At 39.3% G+C, this 18,019-nt stretch overlaps 1 protein-coding gene and 1 long non-coding RNA gene across 3 annotated transcripts in view; one reads left to right on the top strand and one right to left on the bottom strand.

Annotated features, from left to right (window-relative positions):
* The window catches only part of MRPL48 (mitochondrial ribosomal protein L48), a 49,551-nt gene that overhangs the window by 3,113 nt on the left and 28,419 nt on the right, over positions 1-18,019 (bottom strand). For both annotated transcript variants that reach the window (XM_019649424.1, XM_019649423.1), the window contains exons 5-6: positions 8,855-9,024; positions 456-558 (exon numbers count right to left, since the gene is read on the bottom strand). In XM_019649424.1, coding sequence (XP_019504969.1) covers positions 456-558; positions 8,855-9,024 — 273 coding nt within the window. The remainder of the gene's footprint in view (positions 1-455; positions 559-8,854; positions 9,025-18,019) is intronic.
* LOC109386355 (uncharacterized) overlaps positions 1-18,019 on the top strand; it is a 41,114-nt gene that overhangs the window by 8,175 nt on the left and 14,920 nt on the right. The window contains exon 2 of the long non-coding RNA XR_002124780.1: positions 2,353-2,415. This is a non-coding gene — a long non-coding RNA (uncharacterized LOC109386355). The remainder of the gene's footprint in view (positions 1-2,352; positions 2,416-18,019) is intronic.

Raw genomic sequence — 18,019 nt, 5'->3', positions numbered from 1 at the left:
GCCAGCTTGGGCCAGTGAAGCAACGTCCTCCACAACTAGATTGAAGAACAAAATGACAGCAACTTGTCTGTTCCCCTTCCCCAATTCCCCAGCACTGTTTCCATCCCCCAATTCCCCAATAAAAATCTTTATAAAAAAATGGGGGTGATGCAGAGCCGGCTGAGTGGCTCAGTTGGTTAAGAGCTCACTCAAGAGTGTGAGCTCTGAGCAACAGGGTCACTGGTTCGATTCACAGCCTGAGCTGAGCTGCTGCTGAGCTGCCAACAGGTGGCAGGATGGCATAAAGGGAAGGTATTACACAAGGAGAGATAGAGGGGTCAAGAACGAGACTTGGAGAATATCATCATTCAAGGGGCAGGCAAGAGGAAAAGACAAGCATGGAAGGAGAAGGGAAATGGATAGAGAGAAGAACCAGGAGAGGCAGCTACCTTTCAAGTTTCTCCTTGAGTGCCTACCTGAACCACTCGCTCATGGGTGGTAAGAACTGAGTCCAGGAACATTTTGCTGCCTTGGTCCTGCAGTCGCAACACCTCCATGGTTTTGGTGGGCATCGCATAGCTGTGGGAAGGAAAAGTCAGCTATGGGGAGGCTTCTTTCAAGCCAGCAGCACCACTCCAGTCAGGATAGTCCCTGAGTACAGCCACTACTGCATGCAGGGCTCCTGGAACTTAGGGCTGTTCTCTGCAGCCAGGGCAACATAACCAGATCTTCTTAAACCTCCTCAAGAGGTCTCTGAATTCCCTGAGGGGACAGACCATGTCTAATGCCTTTCTGCATCCCCAGTCTTGCCTAATATAACACTCTGAATAAAACCTGGTGATTAGTAAGTATTTGCTGCTACTAAAGAATAGCCAATTCTAAAAGAATCAAGCTCATACTGTAGCAGCTATATACGATGTCAGGTAGTAGACTGGGTGGGGTGGGGGAGGAGTTATCACTTTGTGAGAGGTGTAAATGTCTAACTATTACATTGCTTTGTACACCTGAAACGAATTTTTTAAAAAATCATAATATCCCTAAAATAACACATGCAAAAAAGCATCAAGCTCATTCCTAGGTACGCTTTGGAGACTCGCTTTGGGTATTTCCCCGCTTCTGGAGAAATGACACCTGAAACCCAATTGTTTTAGGGCAGAATTTCTCACCCTCAGCACTACTGACATTTTAGACCAGATATTTCTTTGTTGCAGGGGGCTGGCCTACGCATCCCTAATCTCTACCCACCAGATGCCAGTAGTTCTCCCCAAGTGGTGACAATCAAAAATGATCTCCAGACCATTGTTAAATGTCCCCAGGTTGAGAACCACTGTTGTAGAGGCTGTGCTTCCTATAATCAACGTCAGCAGACCTACATGCTTCAGTGAAAAGAAAACTGGATTTGGGGTCAAATCTTGGCTCTGCCACTTACTAGCAATATTTACTAAGGCAAGTCACTTCCCCCTGTGCTTCAGTTTCTTCATGTATAAACAGGATTACAATCTAGGCCTGTATCAGTAGATTATTGTGAGTATCAGGTATGGTGATGAGATAGGACTAATGGCTATCTAGTAATATGGTATTAGTATTATGTTTATCTTATCAAAAAGCTAATCAAACTAAAGATAAATGGAATAATAATAGCAGTAGAATTCCTGAGTTTTCATGCTACACAAAGCTTCATTAATTAATAGCAGGGGGCATGACCCTCTACACATGGATAGCTACAAAAGGAAGTTTGGTATAATAGAAAATGGATTAGAGACATGACAGTCAGTTCTGGATTTAAATGTTGCTTCTGCCACTTATTACCTATTTGACCTTGGAAAAATTAACAGCTTTCTGAGTCTCAGATTCTTCAGCTATAAAATTAGCATAATAATACTTAGTTCATGGGGTTGTTGCAATGATTAAGTGAGATAAATTTGCCTCGCATACTATGCCTACATATTCCAGTTCCCTTGCTCTTATAAACAGTGAGTTAAATGGTAGGTATTGCAAAACTTCCAGGCAACCTCCCTAAATAACATTCCCTCCTATTTTTCAGCATAATCTATGATCTCCTCTTCCAATTCAAATCTGGTAGTAACTTCCCTGTATGAAAAAAAAAAAAGACACATTCATAGACTTGTTATGGAATATCAAGTAAAATAAGTATGTAAAAGCTTTTAGAAAAGTATAAAGCACTCTAAAGTGCTATTTTTCCTTTTTGACACTCTGCAGATAAGACTGACCAAAGTGGGAGTTGTCCATTCCTGCCACTGAGCATACATTTTATTTTTCAAGACTTTAGCAAGATTTCATTGATTTGTTTATTCATTCATTCATTCATTCATTCATTCAACAAACATTTACTGAGAGCCTGTTCTGTCCTAGGCACTCTGGTGGGCGATATGCAGCCTAAGCTTTGAAGGAGCCAAGAGTGTTTTGCAGAGACAGGTGAGTAGACCAACATCTTCACTACAGTAAGACAAAGGCAAAAATAGGTATGTACCAAATATTATAGGGACAAGAGGTCGAGAAGGGGGGCCCAGGGAAGGCTTCATAGGTGAGGTAGTGCTTTATCAAGATATAAAGAGTAAACAGAGGTGTTAGCCCAGAGGGCATTCCAAAAAAGTGCAGCGGTTATCTACAAAGGCAAGGAGGCATGAGAGGCCCTCAAAGAGAACCGACAGAAAAACCAGACATAGTTTGATAAATAAATATTGGGAACTCTGGTCATTTCAAAGTAGAATAGATAAGAGTACAGGTCATTTTCCTTTAGTGTCTACACTTTTCTGTACTTTCCAAGTTTTCTACAATAAACATTACTTGGATGATCACAGTGAAAACAGAAGGGAAGAAATGAAATAATGGAATTTCAAGAGTCAACCTAACATGACAAAATAATGCTGCCTTTTGGGAGTACTGCCTGAGATGGGACAGAAGGGGAGCTTGCTGGGGTGCTAGGGAACTTAGATCTGTGGACTCTACTATATATAAGTTATACATACACTTCAAACAATGTAAGTGGACTTAAAACAAACAAAAAAAGGAATGAGTAGCCTTACACAGAGTGATGCTTTTACTCTCCACAGAGCAAGGGGCTAGATCAGCTTTAGGCTGGGAAGCTTCTCCCAGATGAATAAGATTTCCATCTGTCCAGGCAACTGCTCAGCAAGAGAGGCAGGCAAATTAAGGGACCTGCGTAAGAGGCCCCTTCCTCTCCTCTCCTGAGTGAGTTGCAGCTGCAGCAATGCAAACCATTTATAGAACAAAAGCCAGCACACTGCTCCCCTGCCCAATGTCATCTCAAGGTCAGAGCCCTTCCCCCCACTCGCAGAGGAAAAAAGGATCATGATGAAATGAAAATTAGTAGAAAATAAAATCATTTCATCTCTGAAAGTCTGGACAGTGAGAATGCCTAGCACTACGATGGTCTGGAAAAAAAACCTCAATGCAGAGAAGTGAGTTGCTGAAAACAAACATCTCTTTATGCTCTGTGCTATTTGGAGCAGAGAGTCATGAAAAGAAGCAAAAAGCAGCATATCATTCTGCTGTTCTAGGAATCATGTCCATGCCTATTGGAACTCAATCCAAGTCAACAAATATATATTCAGTATCTACTATGTGTCAGGTACTAGGCAAGGTCGTAGGGTTAGACTGCTGATGAAGACAAACAATCCTTGCCTTACAGATTTCAGACTGTAATAAAGTTCAAGTAATTACAAGAGTTAATAAATGAGTGCTATGAAAGGGAAGTTAAGTAACCTTCACTTCAATTAAATATATAACATAGGACCTAACTTCATGAGGGTCTCTGAAGAAGTGACATTCAAAATGAAACCTAAGAAAACAATAGGGATTAGTTAAATGAAGGGGACAGAGCATTATAAGCTCTAGAGAGCATATGCAAAGGTCCTGAGGTAGGAAGGGACAAAAACAAAGCCAGTGTAGTTGGAGGGAGACGGAGAGGGAATTATGAGTGAAGGCAAGACAGACAAGCCTAGGCCATGGGGGCACCTAGTAAGCCATGCAAGGAACTTTAATTTTGATCCTAAAGGAATGGGAAGCCATGGCAGGATTTCAAGCACACGGGTGACATGATGATATTTCCACTCTAGAAAGATGACACTGAAAACTGTATGGAGAACCAGTTAGGAGGAACTGAGAATTTGAAAAAAGAAAACAAAAGTGCAAGTTCAGACCTTGCTTTAATAATAATAATAATAATAATAATAATAATAATAATGGCAACCAAGAGTTGCTGAGAGCTGTTGTAAGCACTTTAAATATATTAATTCCGTTAATTTTTACTATAGCCTTTTTAAGTAGGTATTTTTATTAACCCCATTTTATAGATGAGGAAACTTAGACACAAAGAGTGTAAGTAAACTGCCCAATGCCACACAATAAGAATGCAGCATGAGTAAAACACAGGCGGTCTGGCTCCAGAGTCAAGCTTTGATTCACTATGTGCAAAGTGCTTGTTTGAATTACATAACTTGTTTTGCATTATACAGAAATGTACTTAGCAGAGTGGCTGGCTGATAGTAGGTGCTCAATAAATGCTACTGCCTTCCTGCCTTTACTCAAATGCAGCCAATGCTTTTCACAGCCAGGTTTAAAAACAGCACCTTTTAAAAAGTCCTTCTGAAAATTTAAAACACTATTCCAGGGAGTTGATCCACTGTCGGTATGATAACATTCTATGAATGACATTTAATGCCTCTTTGCCACCACAACTTCTCAGAAGCTTCCCCTAATCCCTTCCAGCTGAAAACAAGGAATCTCTTCATTATTAATTATTATTTAGAGTGGTGCAATGTGCCAGTCTCTCTGCTAAGTGCTATCATATACTATCTTATTTAATTTTCAGAACTCAAAGAAATAAGAAAATTATCATCCTCATTATACAGCTGAGGAAACTGAGGTTCAGAATTTCCCAAGGTCACATTGCCAGTAACTGGTAGAGCTAGGATTTAAATCAGGCAGTTTGATTCTGGAGCTTGTACTCTGTTACTCAAAAGTGTGGTCATAGATAAGCTGCTGGTGAGCACACAGTTATCAGTCCAGGACAAGATAAGGAGCATGCAACAATGATGAAATACACTATTTAATTCAGCCAACATTTTTTTTTTTCAATAGCAAGACTTTCTTCATGAAGGAAGCAAAGCATTAATGCACATTTTGGCATAAGCTTCTGATGTCTTCGTGGAGTGGTACTTTGAGAAGCATTGCTCTAAATTATTATACCACTCTGCCTCCTTGAACTGACACTGCACTTTATCTTTCGCTACCACCTTCCACATTATGTTATAATTATTTCTGTGTGTTTGTGTGCATGCACATACATCACACTCCCTGAAATCAGGGACATTCGCCTTCGTATCCTATAGTCAGAATGTCTACTAAAATGCCTATTCCATAGCAAGAAGAGGCTCAATCCATAGTTTTTAATTAGTTAATTAAAAGCAGCCATTAAACTTTAAGAAATGTATACCACACAACTGGACTGTATAATCATATATAAGAACCTGTCCTTTCAACAATGGCATAATGTCCCCCAGGTGGCAGGCAGGCCCTGTGCTGGGTGCTAAGAAATAAAGAACACAGTCTCCATCTAGACAGTGGGGAGGGGAGCTGACACATGAACAGATCATTACAGCCCAAAGCACTAAATGACAGGATAGAGGTATGTGCCAAGTGCTGAACGAGCAACCAACTCTCTGAGCAACCAACTCTCTGGGGCATCAGGTAAAGATAAAACGCATCTTTAGGCTTAAAACAATTGAAGTACTATCAGCTGTGAGAGCTAAAATCACACCTTATTATCCAATCTTCCAAATAGCACATTTAGCACAGTTATACTCTCTAAGTTATAAAGGTTCAGAAGTTCAAATTTGGCTTAAGGACTTAAAATAAGACCCTATATAATTAAAAATATTGGAGTCAGGCAGAACTGGGTTAAATCCAGGCAACTTATTAGTTATGTGACTTTTGGCTATTCTGAGCCTTGGTTTCCTTATCTGTACAATGGAAATATACTAATATCTATCTAGTGAGTAAGAAAGTATACTTTTTCCAATATCCATACACTGTCCCATGTATTATCTTGTCACAGTGACAAACCAATCAAACTAGTCTTTATTAAATATTTTTCTTTAAATCCATTCACTTAAAAATTAATTTAAAAAAGAAATTTGAAATGTGGAGCAATTGGAACTCATGTTCCTAATGAGAGAAAATATTGTACAGCCACTTTGGAAAACAGTTTGGCAGCTTCCTATAAATTTAAACATATACTCCACTTACGATTTGACCCAGCAATCACACTCCTAGAAAACTTAGGTTCTCACGAAAACCTATATGTGTTTATAGTGGCTTCATTCATAATTGTCAAAAACTGGAAACAACACAAATGTCCTTCAACTGGTGAATGAATACACAAGCATATATCCATTCTATGAAATGCTAATCAGCAACAAAAAGGAACAAATGACTTAATCCTGGCAACAACATGGATGAATCTCAAATACATTATCTTAAGTGAAAGAAGCCAGACTCACAGGGAAAAATACTGTATAATTCCACTTACATGACATTCTGGAAAAGGCAAAACTATAGGGACAAAAAATAAGTCAGTAGTTGCCAGGGACTGGGGGTAAGGGAGGGATTGACAACAAAGTCAGGAGGGAACTTCTGGGGATGATGGAAATGTTCTATATCTTTATTATGATGGTATTTACTGTGTGCGTTTGTCAAAACTCAGAAATTGTTCCCTAAGAGCATGAATTTTTACTGAATGTAAATGATATCTTGTTAAGCCTGACTCTATATTACTACGATAAATGGAAAACCAGTATCAGCTATCATAAATAAAAAGTAAGTTAAAAATAAATACAATGAAAAAAAACCACAATGTTATAAAATGCTAGCTGGATACTAGTGCTAGCCAAAGACTCTGAGCCAGAGGTCCCTTCTCTGTTATAAATATTAGGAAATGCTAGAGTGGTGTTAAGGACATACCAGAACCACATTAAGAATCTCTCCTTGACATAATTAGGTTGAATGAGAATTAAAAGGAGATGAAATTTCTCACCATGTGATTTCATATTATTTAAAGCAAATCACAGGACATTCCACACTTTCTGAAACCCTGAGATAAGATATGCAAAGTGCCTGGCCTGGAGTAGGTAGTTAGTAAATGTTAGTTGTCCTCCATTACAGTTTTCCAACAAAACCAAAGAATAAGTGAAAAGCAGAACAGGTAAAGAATACCTAAATAAATGGGGGAGATAAACCATATTAATGGATGAGGGGAATTAAAATATATAAAATGGCAATTATCAAGTTGATCTACAGATTCAAAACAATTCCAACAAAATTTCATCAGGCTCCTTTCTGTAGAAATCAACAAACTAACTCTAAAGTTTTTATGAAAAACCAAAGGACTAGACTAGCCAAAATAATTTTGAAAAAGCACAAATTTGTAGTTTCAGTAATCAAGCTACAGTAATCAAAATAGTGTGGTATTTGGTATAAGCATAGATATATAGATTAATGTAACAGAATAGAGTACAGAAATAGACCTACATATACATGGTTAATTGACTTTCCAAAGGTGCTAAGACAATTCAGTGGAGGAAGAAAATCTTCTTAACAAATGGTGCTAGAACAATTGGATACCTATATATATATTATATATATATAAACTTAGATCTATATTTCACACCATATATGAGAATAACTCAAAGTGGATCACAGACCTAAATGTAAAACTTAAAACTACAGAATTTCTAGAAGAAAGCATAGGAGAATATCTTTGTGATCTGGGTTAGGCAAAGATTTCTTAGATATGACACCAAGAGCATGAATAAAAAAAAAATTTGATAAATTGAACTTCATCAAACTTAAACTTCTGCTCTCCAAAAGACTCAGATAAGAAGATGACAAGATAAGATAATTTTCTTTTGCAAGAAAATACTTGCAAAACACATACTGAAAAAAACTAGTATCCAAAAATAGATTTTAAAAACTTTCATAACTCAGTAATTTAAAAAAAAACCCAATTTTAAAAATAGATACAAGATTTGAACATGTCATCAAAGAAGATATACAGAAGGCAAATAAGCACATGAAAAGATGCTCAACATCATTATTTATTAGGGAAATGAAAATTTAAATCACTATGAGACAGCACTATATATTAGAATAGCTTTTTAAAAATTTGATGCTATCAAGTGCTCACCAATTTAAGGACTTACTGGAACTCTATTTCGTTGCTGGTGGGAATACAAAATAGTGCAGCCACTTTGGAAAACAGTTTGGTGGTTTCTTATGAAGTTAAACATACACTTACTATACAACCCCAAATCCTAGTCTTAGGTATCCAGGAGAAGACATATGACCTACAAAACCTGTATGAGAATGCTTATAGCAGCTTTATGCATAATAACCAATAAACTGGAAACAATCCAAATGTATATCAACTGGTAAATGGATAAGCCAGTTAAGGTCCACCATTTAATGGAATACGGCTCAGTAATAAAATACTTGCAAAAATATGGATGAATCTTAAATGCATTGTGCTAAGTGAAAGAGGCCAGACACAAATAGCTACAAAGTATATGACTCTACTTACACGATGTTCTGGAGAACTTTAAAAAACAGGGATAGAAAATCAATTGGTGGTTGCCAGGGAATTGAGGGGGTACAGGGGAGGAGACTCACTACACCTGGTCACTAGGGAAATTTGGGGTTTAATAGTCTTCTGTATTTAGATTGTGGCAAACCATATCCGTAAAAGGTGAATTTTACAATATGTAAATTACATCTCAAAACCTCATTTAACAACATCAAAGCAGAGCATGCTACTGACACCAAGAACATTTCATACCTTTCCTCGACTTTAATGGAGAGATGATTGCACAGATTGTGAACATATTGGGCATAATTCTCTGCAAGGGCCATGTCATACGCAGTCAGGTGAATGTTTAAAACCCCATATTCATAATCTGTCCCCAAATTAATGGGTCTCACTTCCACTTTTGCCTTCTTCTTCTTGGGCTGAACAGGAAACAAAAAAGAAAGAAGAAAAATCAAAGTGTTATACAGGAAATTCTAATCATACTATCTTGATATTAAAAATAAATCAATCTTTCATATAAACTTGTTTACTATTTTTCTCTCAGGATACCATATCTGCAAAATGAGATTCTCCTGGGAAGGAATGGGCAGCTTCCCTTGCCAGACTGGCTTTGACACCAGCCAATGAAAGGAGAGGGAATACTGCTGGCATTACTTTAACATGAATACAAGTGACTGTCTCCTGCAATTAATTTGTTTGGAGATTCGCCTCCCACCCTGGCCCTCAGTTTCCCAATTTTTAAACTGATGGGGTTACGCTAGATAATAGATTCTTGAGGAATTTCACGGGGCCTACAAACCCCAATATTTATATGCAAAATTTTTTACACATGCGCACATTTTTCTGAGAGAATCCTTAGCTTTCACCAGAATCTTAAAGAAATCAATTGCAAGGAAACTCAGTAATAGTTCTCTTCCAGTCCTCCTAGCTTTAAAATTCTGTAATTATTTAGATAGTCTTCCTTTTAAGAATTGAGAAGTAGAAATACAATTTTTTTTCTACTTTTTCCTTTCATGTAAAGTATTGCTTTACTACATATCAACTTGTGCAAACTGCTGTTAAAAAGTTAAAATGAGGCCTGGGAAAAATAGATATTTCACACAACATAGATCAGGATCAAGAAAGTTTCTCAACTGGAAATAATCAAATCTAAATCCCAATCAAGAGGGGGGATTTGTTAAATAAATCATGGAACATTGATATGATAGGACATTATGCAGCTGTAAGAAGGAATAAGGACCTTCCTTATGTATGATATGGAAAGGCCTTTAAAATAAACGATAAAAGGAGACTGTAGAATAATGTGTTCAGAATACTGTCATACATTTAAAAAGGGTAGGTAGGCCATAGGCCATATATAATATATAAAAAAGAACAGGTGTGTGTGTGTGTGTGTGTGTGTGTGTGTGTGTGTGTGTGTATTTGCTTGTATATCCAAAAAAATCTCTCTCTAAAAGGATGCACAAAAATACTTATATCTATCATTGGCTGCCTGTGAGGGAACTGGATGGCTGCTGGGTCATAGAAGTGGAAAGGAGACTTTTTAAATATTTCCCGTCTATATTTTTGAATTTGTAATAATGTGAATCTTTTATCAATTCAAAATTAGAGTCTTCAAATCAATGTTTTTAAAAATTAGCAAAAATTTTATTGTAATAGAATATTCATACTGAAAAAATGCATAGGTACACAACTCAATGAATTTTCACCTGTATAATCAGTACCCTGAACAAGAAATAAACCAGCACCAATACCACAAAAGTCTCTCCTGCCCCCCAAATTGGTAACCACTATTCTGACTTCTAAAACCATAGGGCTAGTTTGCCTGTTTTTTGAAATTTGCAAAAATGGAATTATACACTATGTTCTCTTTTGTGCCTGGCTTCTTTCATTCATTATATTTATAAGATTCATCATTTATTAGGTGAAACAACAGTTCTTTCCTTCTCATTGCTCTAATAGTTTATTGTATAAATATGCTACAATTTATTTATCCTTTTTACTGTTGGTGGAAATTTGGGTTGTTTCCAGTGTGGGGCCATTTTGAATAGTACTGCTATCAATGTCCTTGTATGTATCTTTCAGTGAACATATGTACGCATTTCTGTTGGGGATATACTCGTACCCAGAACCTGAACTACTCTTACAGAGCATGCATATGTTCATCTTTAATAAATACTCTCAGTTTTGCAAAGTGGTTTCCAATTTAGACTTCCACCAGAGTAAATGAGTTCTCATTGCCCTACATTCTTGTGAACACTCATGAAACAGTATAGTCAGGTTCTCTGGTTTGATTGTTTTAGCCATTCTGGTTGGTATGAAGTGGTAATGAATTGGGGTTTTAACTCGCATTTCCTTGAAATCTACTGAGCCTGAGCACCTTCCCATATGTTTACTGGCGTTTGGATGTTCTTTTTTGTAACCTGCCTATTCAAGTATTTTGCCCATTTTTTAGATTGGATCATCTCATCTGCCTTGCTCTTATTGATTTGAAGAGGTTCTTTCTATATTCTTGATAATGATCCTTTGTTAAATATACATGCTGCAAATATCTTTGCCCTCTCTGTAGCTCCCCTTTTCACTTTTTAATGGTGCATTTTTTTTTGTTTTAAGATTTTATTGGGGAATTGGGGGAGGGGAACAGTGTCAGGGAATTGGGGAAGGGGAACAGAAAAATTGCTGTCCTTTTGTTCTTCAGTCTAGTTGTGGAGGACGTTGCTTCACTGGCCCATATTAGTATTATCATTGTGCTCTTCCAGGGGGAGGCAGTCGTTTGCCAGCATTGGATGGCTGCTCACAGTGGCTCACACTGGCTGCCAGCCATTCATGGTAGCTCGCGGCAGCCCACTGCAGCAGGGACTGCAGCCAACGCCATCACCGGCAATTCACAGCAGCCCAGCTCCAGGTTGAGCTGTTGTTCACCATCTTATCTGTAGAGGGCACAGCGTCACTGGCCCTCATGTGGGATCGGAACCGGGCCCTGCTGCTCAGAGCTGGCGTCCCAAGCCAACTCTTAACCAACGTGCCACTCGGCCAACCCTAATGGTACATTTTGATGAACAGAAGTTCTTGTTTTTAATGTAATTCAATGTATTCTTTATTTTATGGTTATGCTGATTTTTGTGTCCTGTTTAAGAAATCTTCATCTACCTTAAGATCATGAAGCTATTCTTGTATGTCATCTTCTAATAATTTGATTATTTTAACATTTAGATCTACAAAACATTTTTAAGTGATTTTTGTGTATAGTTTGAAATAGGAGTCAAGAGCCATTTTGTTCCCACATGGTCATCAGGCCAACTGACCTAGTACTATTGCACTGCAGTGTCACCTTTGTCATATACTAAGTGTCCATAGATATGTAGGTCTGTTTCTATACTTTTTATTCTGTTCCATTAGGATATTTGTCTATCCTTGAGCCAATACCACACTATCCTAATTATCAGAGATTTATAAGAAGTCTTGCTATTTGGTAGAAATTGTTTAAGAAAAACAGGGGAAATGCCTCTATTTATATGTCTTAAGTCATCCCTGTCTATTGGCCAACAGCCGAGTGGCAGAGCACCTGGAATGGTTCTCTTAGATCACTGCTCTCCAGGTCAATCTATGAGAGCAGTGACCCAATCTAAGGAAGCAGAGGAGGAATAAGAAATAGTCCTTTCATAAGGCCGGTAATATTGATGACAGGCCTGATCTCACAAGGGTGTTCCAACAACTGAAGAAAACACTGTATATGAAGTGGTTAATACAATCCATGGTGTATATTTAAACACTCAATAAATATTAACTGTTAATACTATTTTCATTTTTTATATTCCTCATATCTAGCACAGGGCCTGGCAGAGACAACATGCAATGAATTACTATTTTAGAATTTTAGAACAGGACCGCATTTAGAGATGATTTTGTCCCAGTTCTTCATCTTTGCAGAGGAAGAATATGAAGCCCGGAGAGATTTAAAAAGTCCCCCAGCATCACACAGCCGGACAGGACAGTTCCTAGGACCTAAAATCCAGACCTTCTGACCCCCAATGCAGGGAATTTTCCACTGCAGCCTCTGCATTCCTAAAGCTCTTAAAGGTGGTGTCCACCCCAGGGTCCTAGACTTTGCTATGAGTGAGATGCCATCTGCTAGGGACCACTATCAAGGGGCAGGGGCATGGCTCTCTCTTCTTCAGAGCCCACTACACCTGTGGTCAAATGCACAGACTTTCATCGTGACAGTCAACACTGCAGTCAGATCTGGGAAGAATGCTAACGTCAGAATCCAGTGGGGAGCAGCTGAAATTTTCCAGCAGAGAGGGGAGGAGCTTCTCTGAAGCCTTTAGGAGAGGCTTTTCTTAACCAGGGAAAATGCCAAGGCTTTTCGAAGGTGTCGCTTTAGGGGAACAAAAAAAGAAAGCTGATTCCAGTGTCCTCTTGGCATCTCACTTGCTTTTCCGCGTTGGCCTAGATATGCCTGGAGCAATCCACACCATCAGGAGCCCATTGTGATATTATATTTCAGTTCTGAGCCAGGGCACAGCATAACCAGCAAGAGCTTGACTGCACATAATATCAGTCGCCAGTTCCTATAATTTGATCTGCACAATCTTTCTTACATCCTTCCCTTCCTTTTGTATTCCAACTGCCTTCATGACTGCCGTGGGGAGTTATTAAAGGTATTTGTGCAAGGGATTTACAGGACTAGAACTGTGTTTTGGGGAGGCCACCCTGATTGCATGTGGAGGAGAGCCAGGCAGAAAAGGAAGGGAGGCTCAGAGAAAGGTGGCAGGGAAGATGGATTACTGTCACCATTGCTGTCACTCCTGTGACTGACCTGGATTCACTATGCGGTGACCCAGGGGGGCCATTCTTAAACCCCTGTAAAATTGCACTATGGTCCTCAAAATGGACCATGGGATAAATTACTAAACCATTTTTGTATAGAAATGTCCACATTATTACCCTTATTTTATAAACAGAAAACAGGTCCTCTGAAGGCACATTACCTGCCCAAGGTTACTGGGAAACTGCTAGGAAAAAGGAGATAGAGAAAGGAGTCAGACAAGAATCACAGGCTGCTATAGCTAAAAGGGATCTTAGAGACAACAGTGTCTCCTTCCTTCCCTCCCTAATTTTACACAAGGGGGAAGCTGAGGCCCAAAAGAGGGAAATGACTTGTTTAAGGTCACAATAGTAAGGAAATGGCAAAGGTAACCACTTTATTAGCAGCCCAGGCTCTCTCCTCTAGCTTCTGCGAGCAGTATCTGCCTGTCACTATGGGGTGGCATTCTCCAGGCTGGGAAAGCTGGGAAGGAATGGTATCATCCTAATCCTCGAAGGAAAAGCCTAGTATGCCTAATGCATATTCAGTTTCCAGAAATTCTGGTGGATTTTATTTAGGTGTAAAATTTAAAAATTTACACCTGGGGTCTTGAATGATTCGGTGATGGTACTCTGAACAGTCCATAATGAGCTGTAAGGTGCATAGCAATCTAGTGATTATGTTTCTAACTCAATGTGGCACACTCAAGAGATGTATGCCAGACAGAAGGCCTGGCCCTGACCGGATGGCAAAGCGGCAAAGCGGCAAAGCCTGGTGCTGCATAGAGAACATTAGACTTAGCTGGAAGCCAAAGAAAATCTGGACTCAAATCTGGAGTAACTTTTCTAGGTGTCAGTTTCTTCACCTAAGGTTCTTGTGAAGCTCAAAATAGTGAATTTATATGAAATGGAGATATCATAACATTAGATGGGTTCTGACCATCCTCATCAGTTCAAATAGTTGCTCTGAAAATTACTAGCCATTTGGGCAAGTCATTTAATCTCTCAAATTCTTAAGAGTCCTCATATAAGGTCTTTAATAACCATAGGATATCTGAGGATTAAATAAAATATACCATTTGTACTACTATAAAATGAAATAATGTTTTTAAAGCTTGGCATATAGTAGTTACAACATCTAGTATATAGTAGTTACTCAATAAATGGTATCTTTTAAAAAGGTTAGGTAATGTACACAGATAAGACATAATATTATCATTATAAATTGGAGAGAAGCATGCCCCTGGTATCCTATTGATATGCTTTACAGAATGAAGCACGTAATTAAGCACTTGCTGTGTGCAAACTGCTGATTCAACCACTCTAAGGAAAGACCCCAAAGATAGAGAAAATACACTCCCATGCCTCAAGGACCTTTCAGTTCAGAGAGAGAGAGAAAGAGAGAAAAGACACAAATAAAAGAACAGATCCTCAATTTCATCATAAAGATCAGCCCGCCTCCCAAGGCAAGTTCAGCACAAGTTCAGCACGACTGCCTATGCTGATTAAGTCCCTAAGAGAAACCCAAGAACAACCACTCAGGTGGGTGCAGCTGAAAGGGCGGTGAGCAGAGCCACATGAGGGCACATATAGTAGTTACTCAATAAATGGTATCTTTAAAAAAGGCTGACCCAGACCTGCCTACTTTTCAGGTCTCATGTTCCCTCATTCCCTAGTGCCCACTTGAGACTCCAGGATTAACAAACTGCTGAAAGTTTCCCAACTGCATCTCCAGGATCAAGGTCTCCCCATTTTTGCCCAGAACGTCCCTGCAAAGCCTCTGACTCTTTATCCCACACCCTTTCTGTGAGCAACCCCTGCTCATTTCTTAAGACTCAGCTCATGCTCTTCCAGGAAGCCTTCCCTGATTCCTATAGCTAAGTTAGGTACTGCTCCTATGTGTTCCCATAGTAACCCCCCAATATATCACTACCACTTATCACATGTATTTATTTATTCGATAAATGTACTCACCACTAGCAATGAGCCAGACCAGGGTTAGCATTAGGGATATGATAGTAAATAATATAACCATAGTTTATGCTTGCTGAAGCTTGCAATCTATCAAGTAAGGCATATACAGAAAAGTAATGATAAAGAGCTGCATGTTTTGAGGGAGGAAAACAGAGTGCTATGGGATTATAAAAAGAAGGACTAATGCTACCATCATCATCACCACCACTGATGGGCTCAGTGTTTCAGACACTATGCTAAGTACTTAAATTTTTCTTATTTAACTTCTCCCCACAACAACATTGGGAAGTAAAATTCCCTATTTAAAGCCAAGGAAACTGTGGCTTGGAAGAGTTAAGTAACGTACCAAAGGTACAAGCATCAGAGCTAAACCTCTAACTCAGGTCTGCCTAATTCCAAAACATTTCTCCTAACTCCTATCCTTCCCTTTAAGGAAAGTGTGCAGAGCCTGTCAGTTTCCTCAGTATCTATAACCTCTTCTTTCTTTAACAGCATAACTGCTGGATTTTAGCTGGGCACATGACCATTCATAATAAAACTTATATTTCCCAACCCATCTTGCAGCTAGATACTGTTATGTGACTAAGTTCTGGCCAATGGAATATAAACTCCTACACACTGCTTTCCCCTTCCCCTTCCTGCTGGATGGAATGTGGACATAATGGCTGAAGAGGGAGCAGCCATTTTGGATTATAGGATAGAAGCAGTATGATAATTGTGGGAACGAAAAGCTGGAATATCTATTTATACTTTCATGTGAGAGAAAAATAAGCTGTCTTATTTAAGCCCCTTGATTGAGTGGATCTCTCTATCATGGCAGCCAACCACTATCTCAATTAATATAAGAAGGTACTATTTCTCATTCATTTCTCTATTCCTAGAGCCCAGCAATATTAAATGTTGAGTTGAACTGAACTGTTTTCTGGTTCTGGTACTGTCACTTACTAGCTATACAGTCATAGAGATATCATTTATGCTCCTCGATCAGTTTCCTTTTTTATCTTGTCTACCTCACAGGATAGTTGGTGAATCAAAAGGCATGATTTTCAAATTTGTTGGTTGCAAAGAGCCTAAAAAATTATGTTTCTTTGTGAAACAACATGAACTACTCATCAACATATTTTCATCATATAAAACAAGAACGATTTTACTAGCAGAAAATATGGTTATATAAATGGAATTCTCTGCATTTCAAAAAATGAAAACATAGCTGAGTTTCTCTGTTAATATTTGTTTACATCAAGTAAAACTGATGGGAGAAAAACTTGAAATTTAGAAAATTCTATCCATTAACTTAATGTCTTTCTAAAATGTGGAAGATTGCATTATTAAACTTGAGGAGGGGTTCAGCTCTAGGATCACCCATGTTCAAGGGTATATGGTGTGAAAGGCACTGAGATAATGGATGTGAAAGCACTTTGAAAATGGAAAGGGATCATTACTATTATCACATCAAACATGAATCCCTCTAAAACTCCGACAGTGTTGGGCCGGCCGAGTGACCCGCTGGTTAAGAGGTGGTTTGGGACGCCAGAGGGCCTGGTTCAGATCCCACATATGAGGGCCAGGGACACTGCCCTCTACAGCTAAGATGCTGAACAACAGCTCAACCTGGAGCTGGCCGCCGTGAGTCGCCAGCAACGGCATAGGCTGCAGCCCCTGCTGCAGTGGGTTGTCATGGGCTACCGTGTGTAGCCAGCAGCCAGCGTGAGCGGCTGTCCAGAAGCCGGCGACTGATCTGCCTCACCCGGGAAGAGCGCAATCACGGTACCAACTTGGGCCAGTGAAGCAACGTCCTCCACAACTAGACTGAAGAACAAAAGGACAGCAACTTGTCTGTTCCCCCAATTCCCCAGCGCTGTTCCCATCTCCCAATTCCCCAATAAAAATCTTAAAAAAAAAAGAAATGACCTAGCACTATGCAAATATGAAGGACTATTATTTTTATTTCTACAGAATAAAAAATCACTCTGAACACTCGGAAGCCCTTCAACAGAATGATGCTGGGCCCTTGAAAGAATAATGAGATCTACACATTGAGACACAGTGCTAAGTCTGGAGATACGCTCTCAGATGTGATCCCTCACTGCCATGAGTCAAGCTGGGACTTACAGATGAGAGAAAAAAGAAACGTATCATTCCACAAAGGGGAAAGAACATGTGCAAAGGCACAAAGGCATGAGACAGCATGAGGTATGAGAGATGTGCCTGAAACATAGAGTGCAAAAAAGGAAACGGACCCAAGGAAACAAGAAGGAGTTTGGAGCTGGGCTATGAGAGACCTGGAATTCCATGGTTTGCTGTCATCCCCATGTTGCCACCCAAGAGGAAGCATGGTTTTCATCTCTTCTCTCACTCCTCAGAAAAGCAACGAGGACAAGGGCACAGGATGGAGGGATGGGAATCAACCAGGACATTCAAGAAAGAAAGAGGTTAAACCAGTATTGAAAAGGAAAGCTGAGATGAGGTCGGTGTGCCTTTTCCTTCCCAAGCTTCAGTCATAAGACTGAGTGTGGAACCTTTGTAAGGAGGAGTGAAGAGGTTACACCAGCAGAAATGAGACAAGGGCTGGGCACTTTGTGCATGAGAGTTAACTTGCATCTCAGGGATGTGGGGCTCAAGAGAATAGAGGGC

This window comes from Hipposideros armiger, unplaced genomic scaffold, assembly GCF_001890085.2.
Source record: "Hipposideros armiger isolate ML-2016 unplaced genomic scaffold, ASM189008v1 scaffold_132, whole genome shotgun sequence".
NCBI lineage: Eukaryota > Metazoa > Chordata > Mammalia > Chiroptera > Hipposideridae > Hipposideros > Hipposideros armiger.
This window is presented reverse-complemented; position numbering and strand designations above follow the sequence as displayed.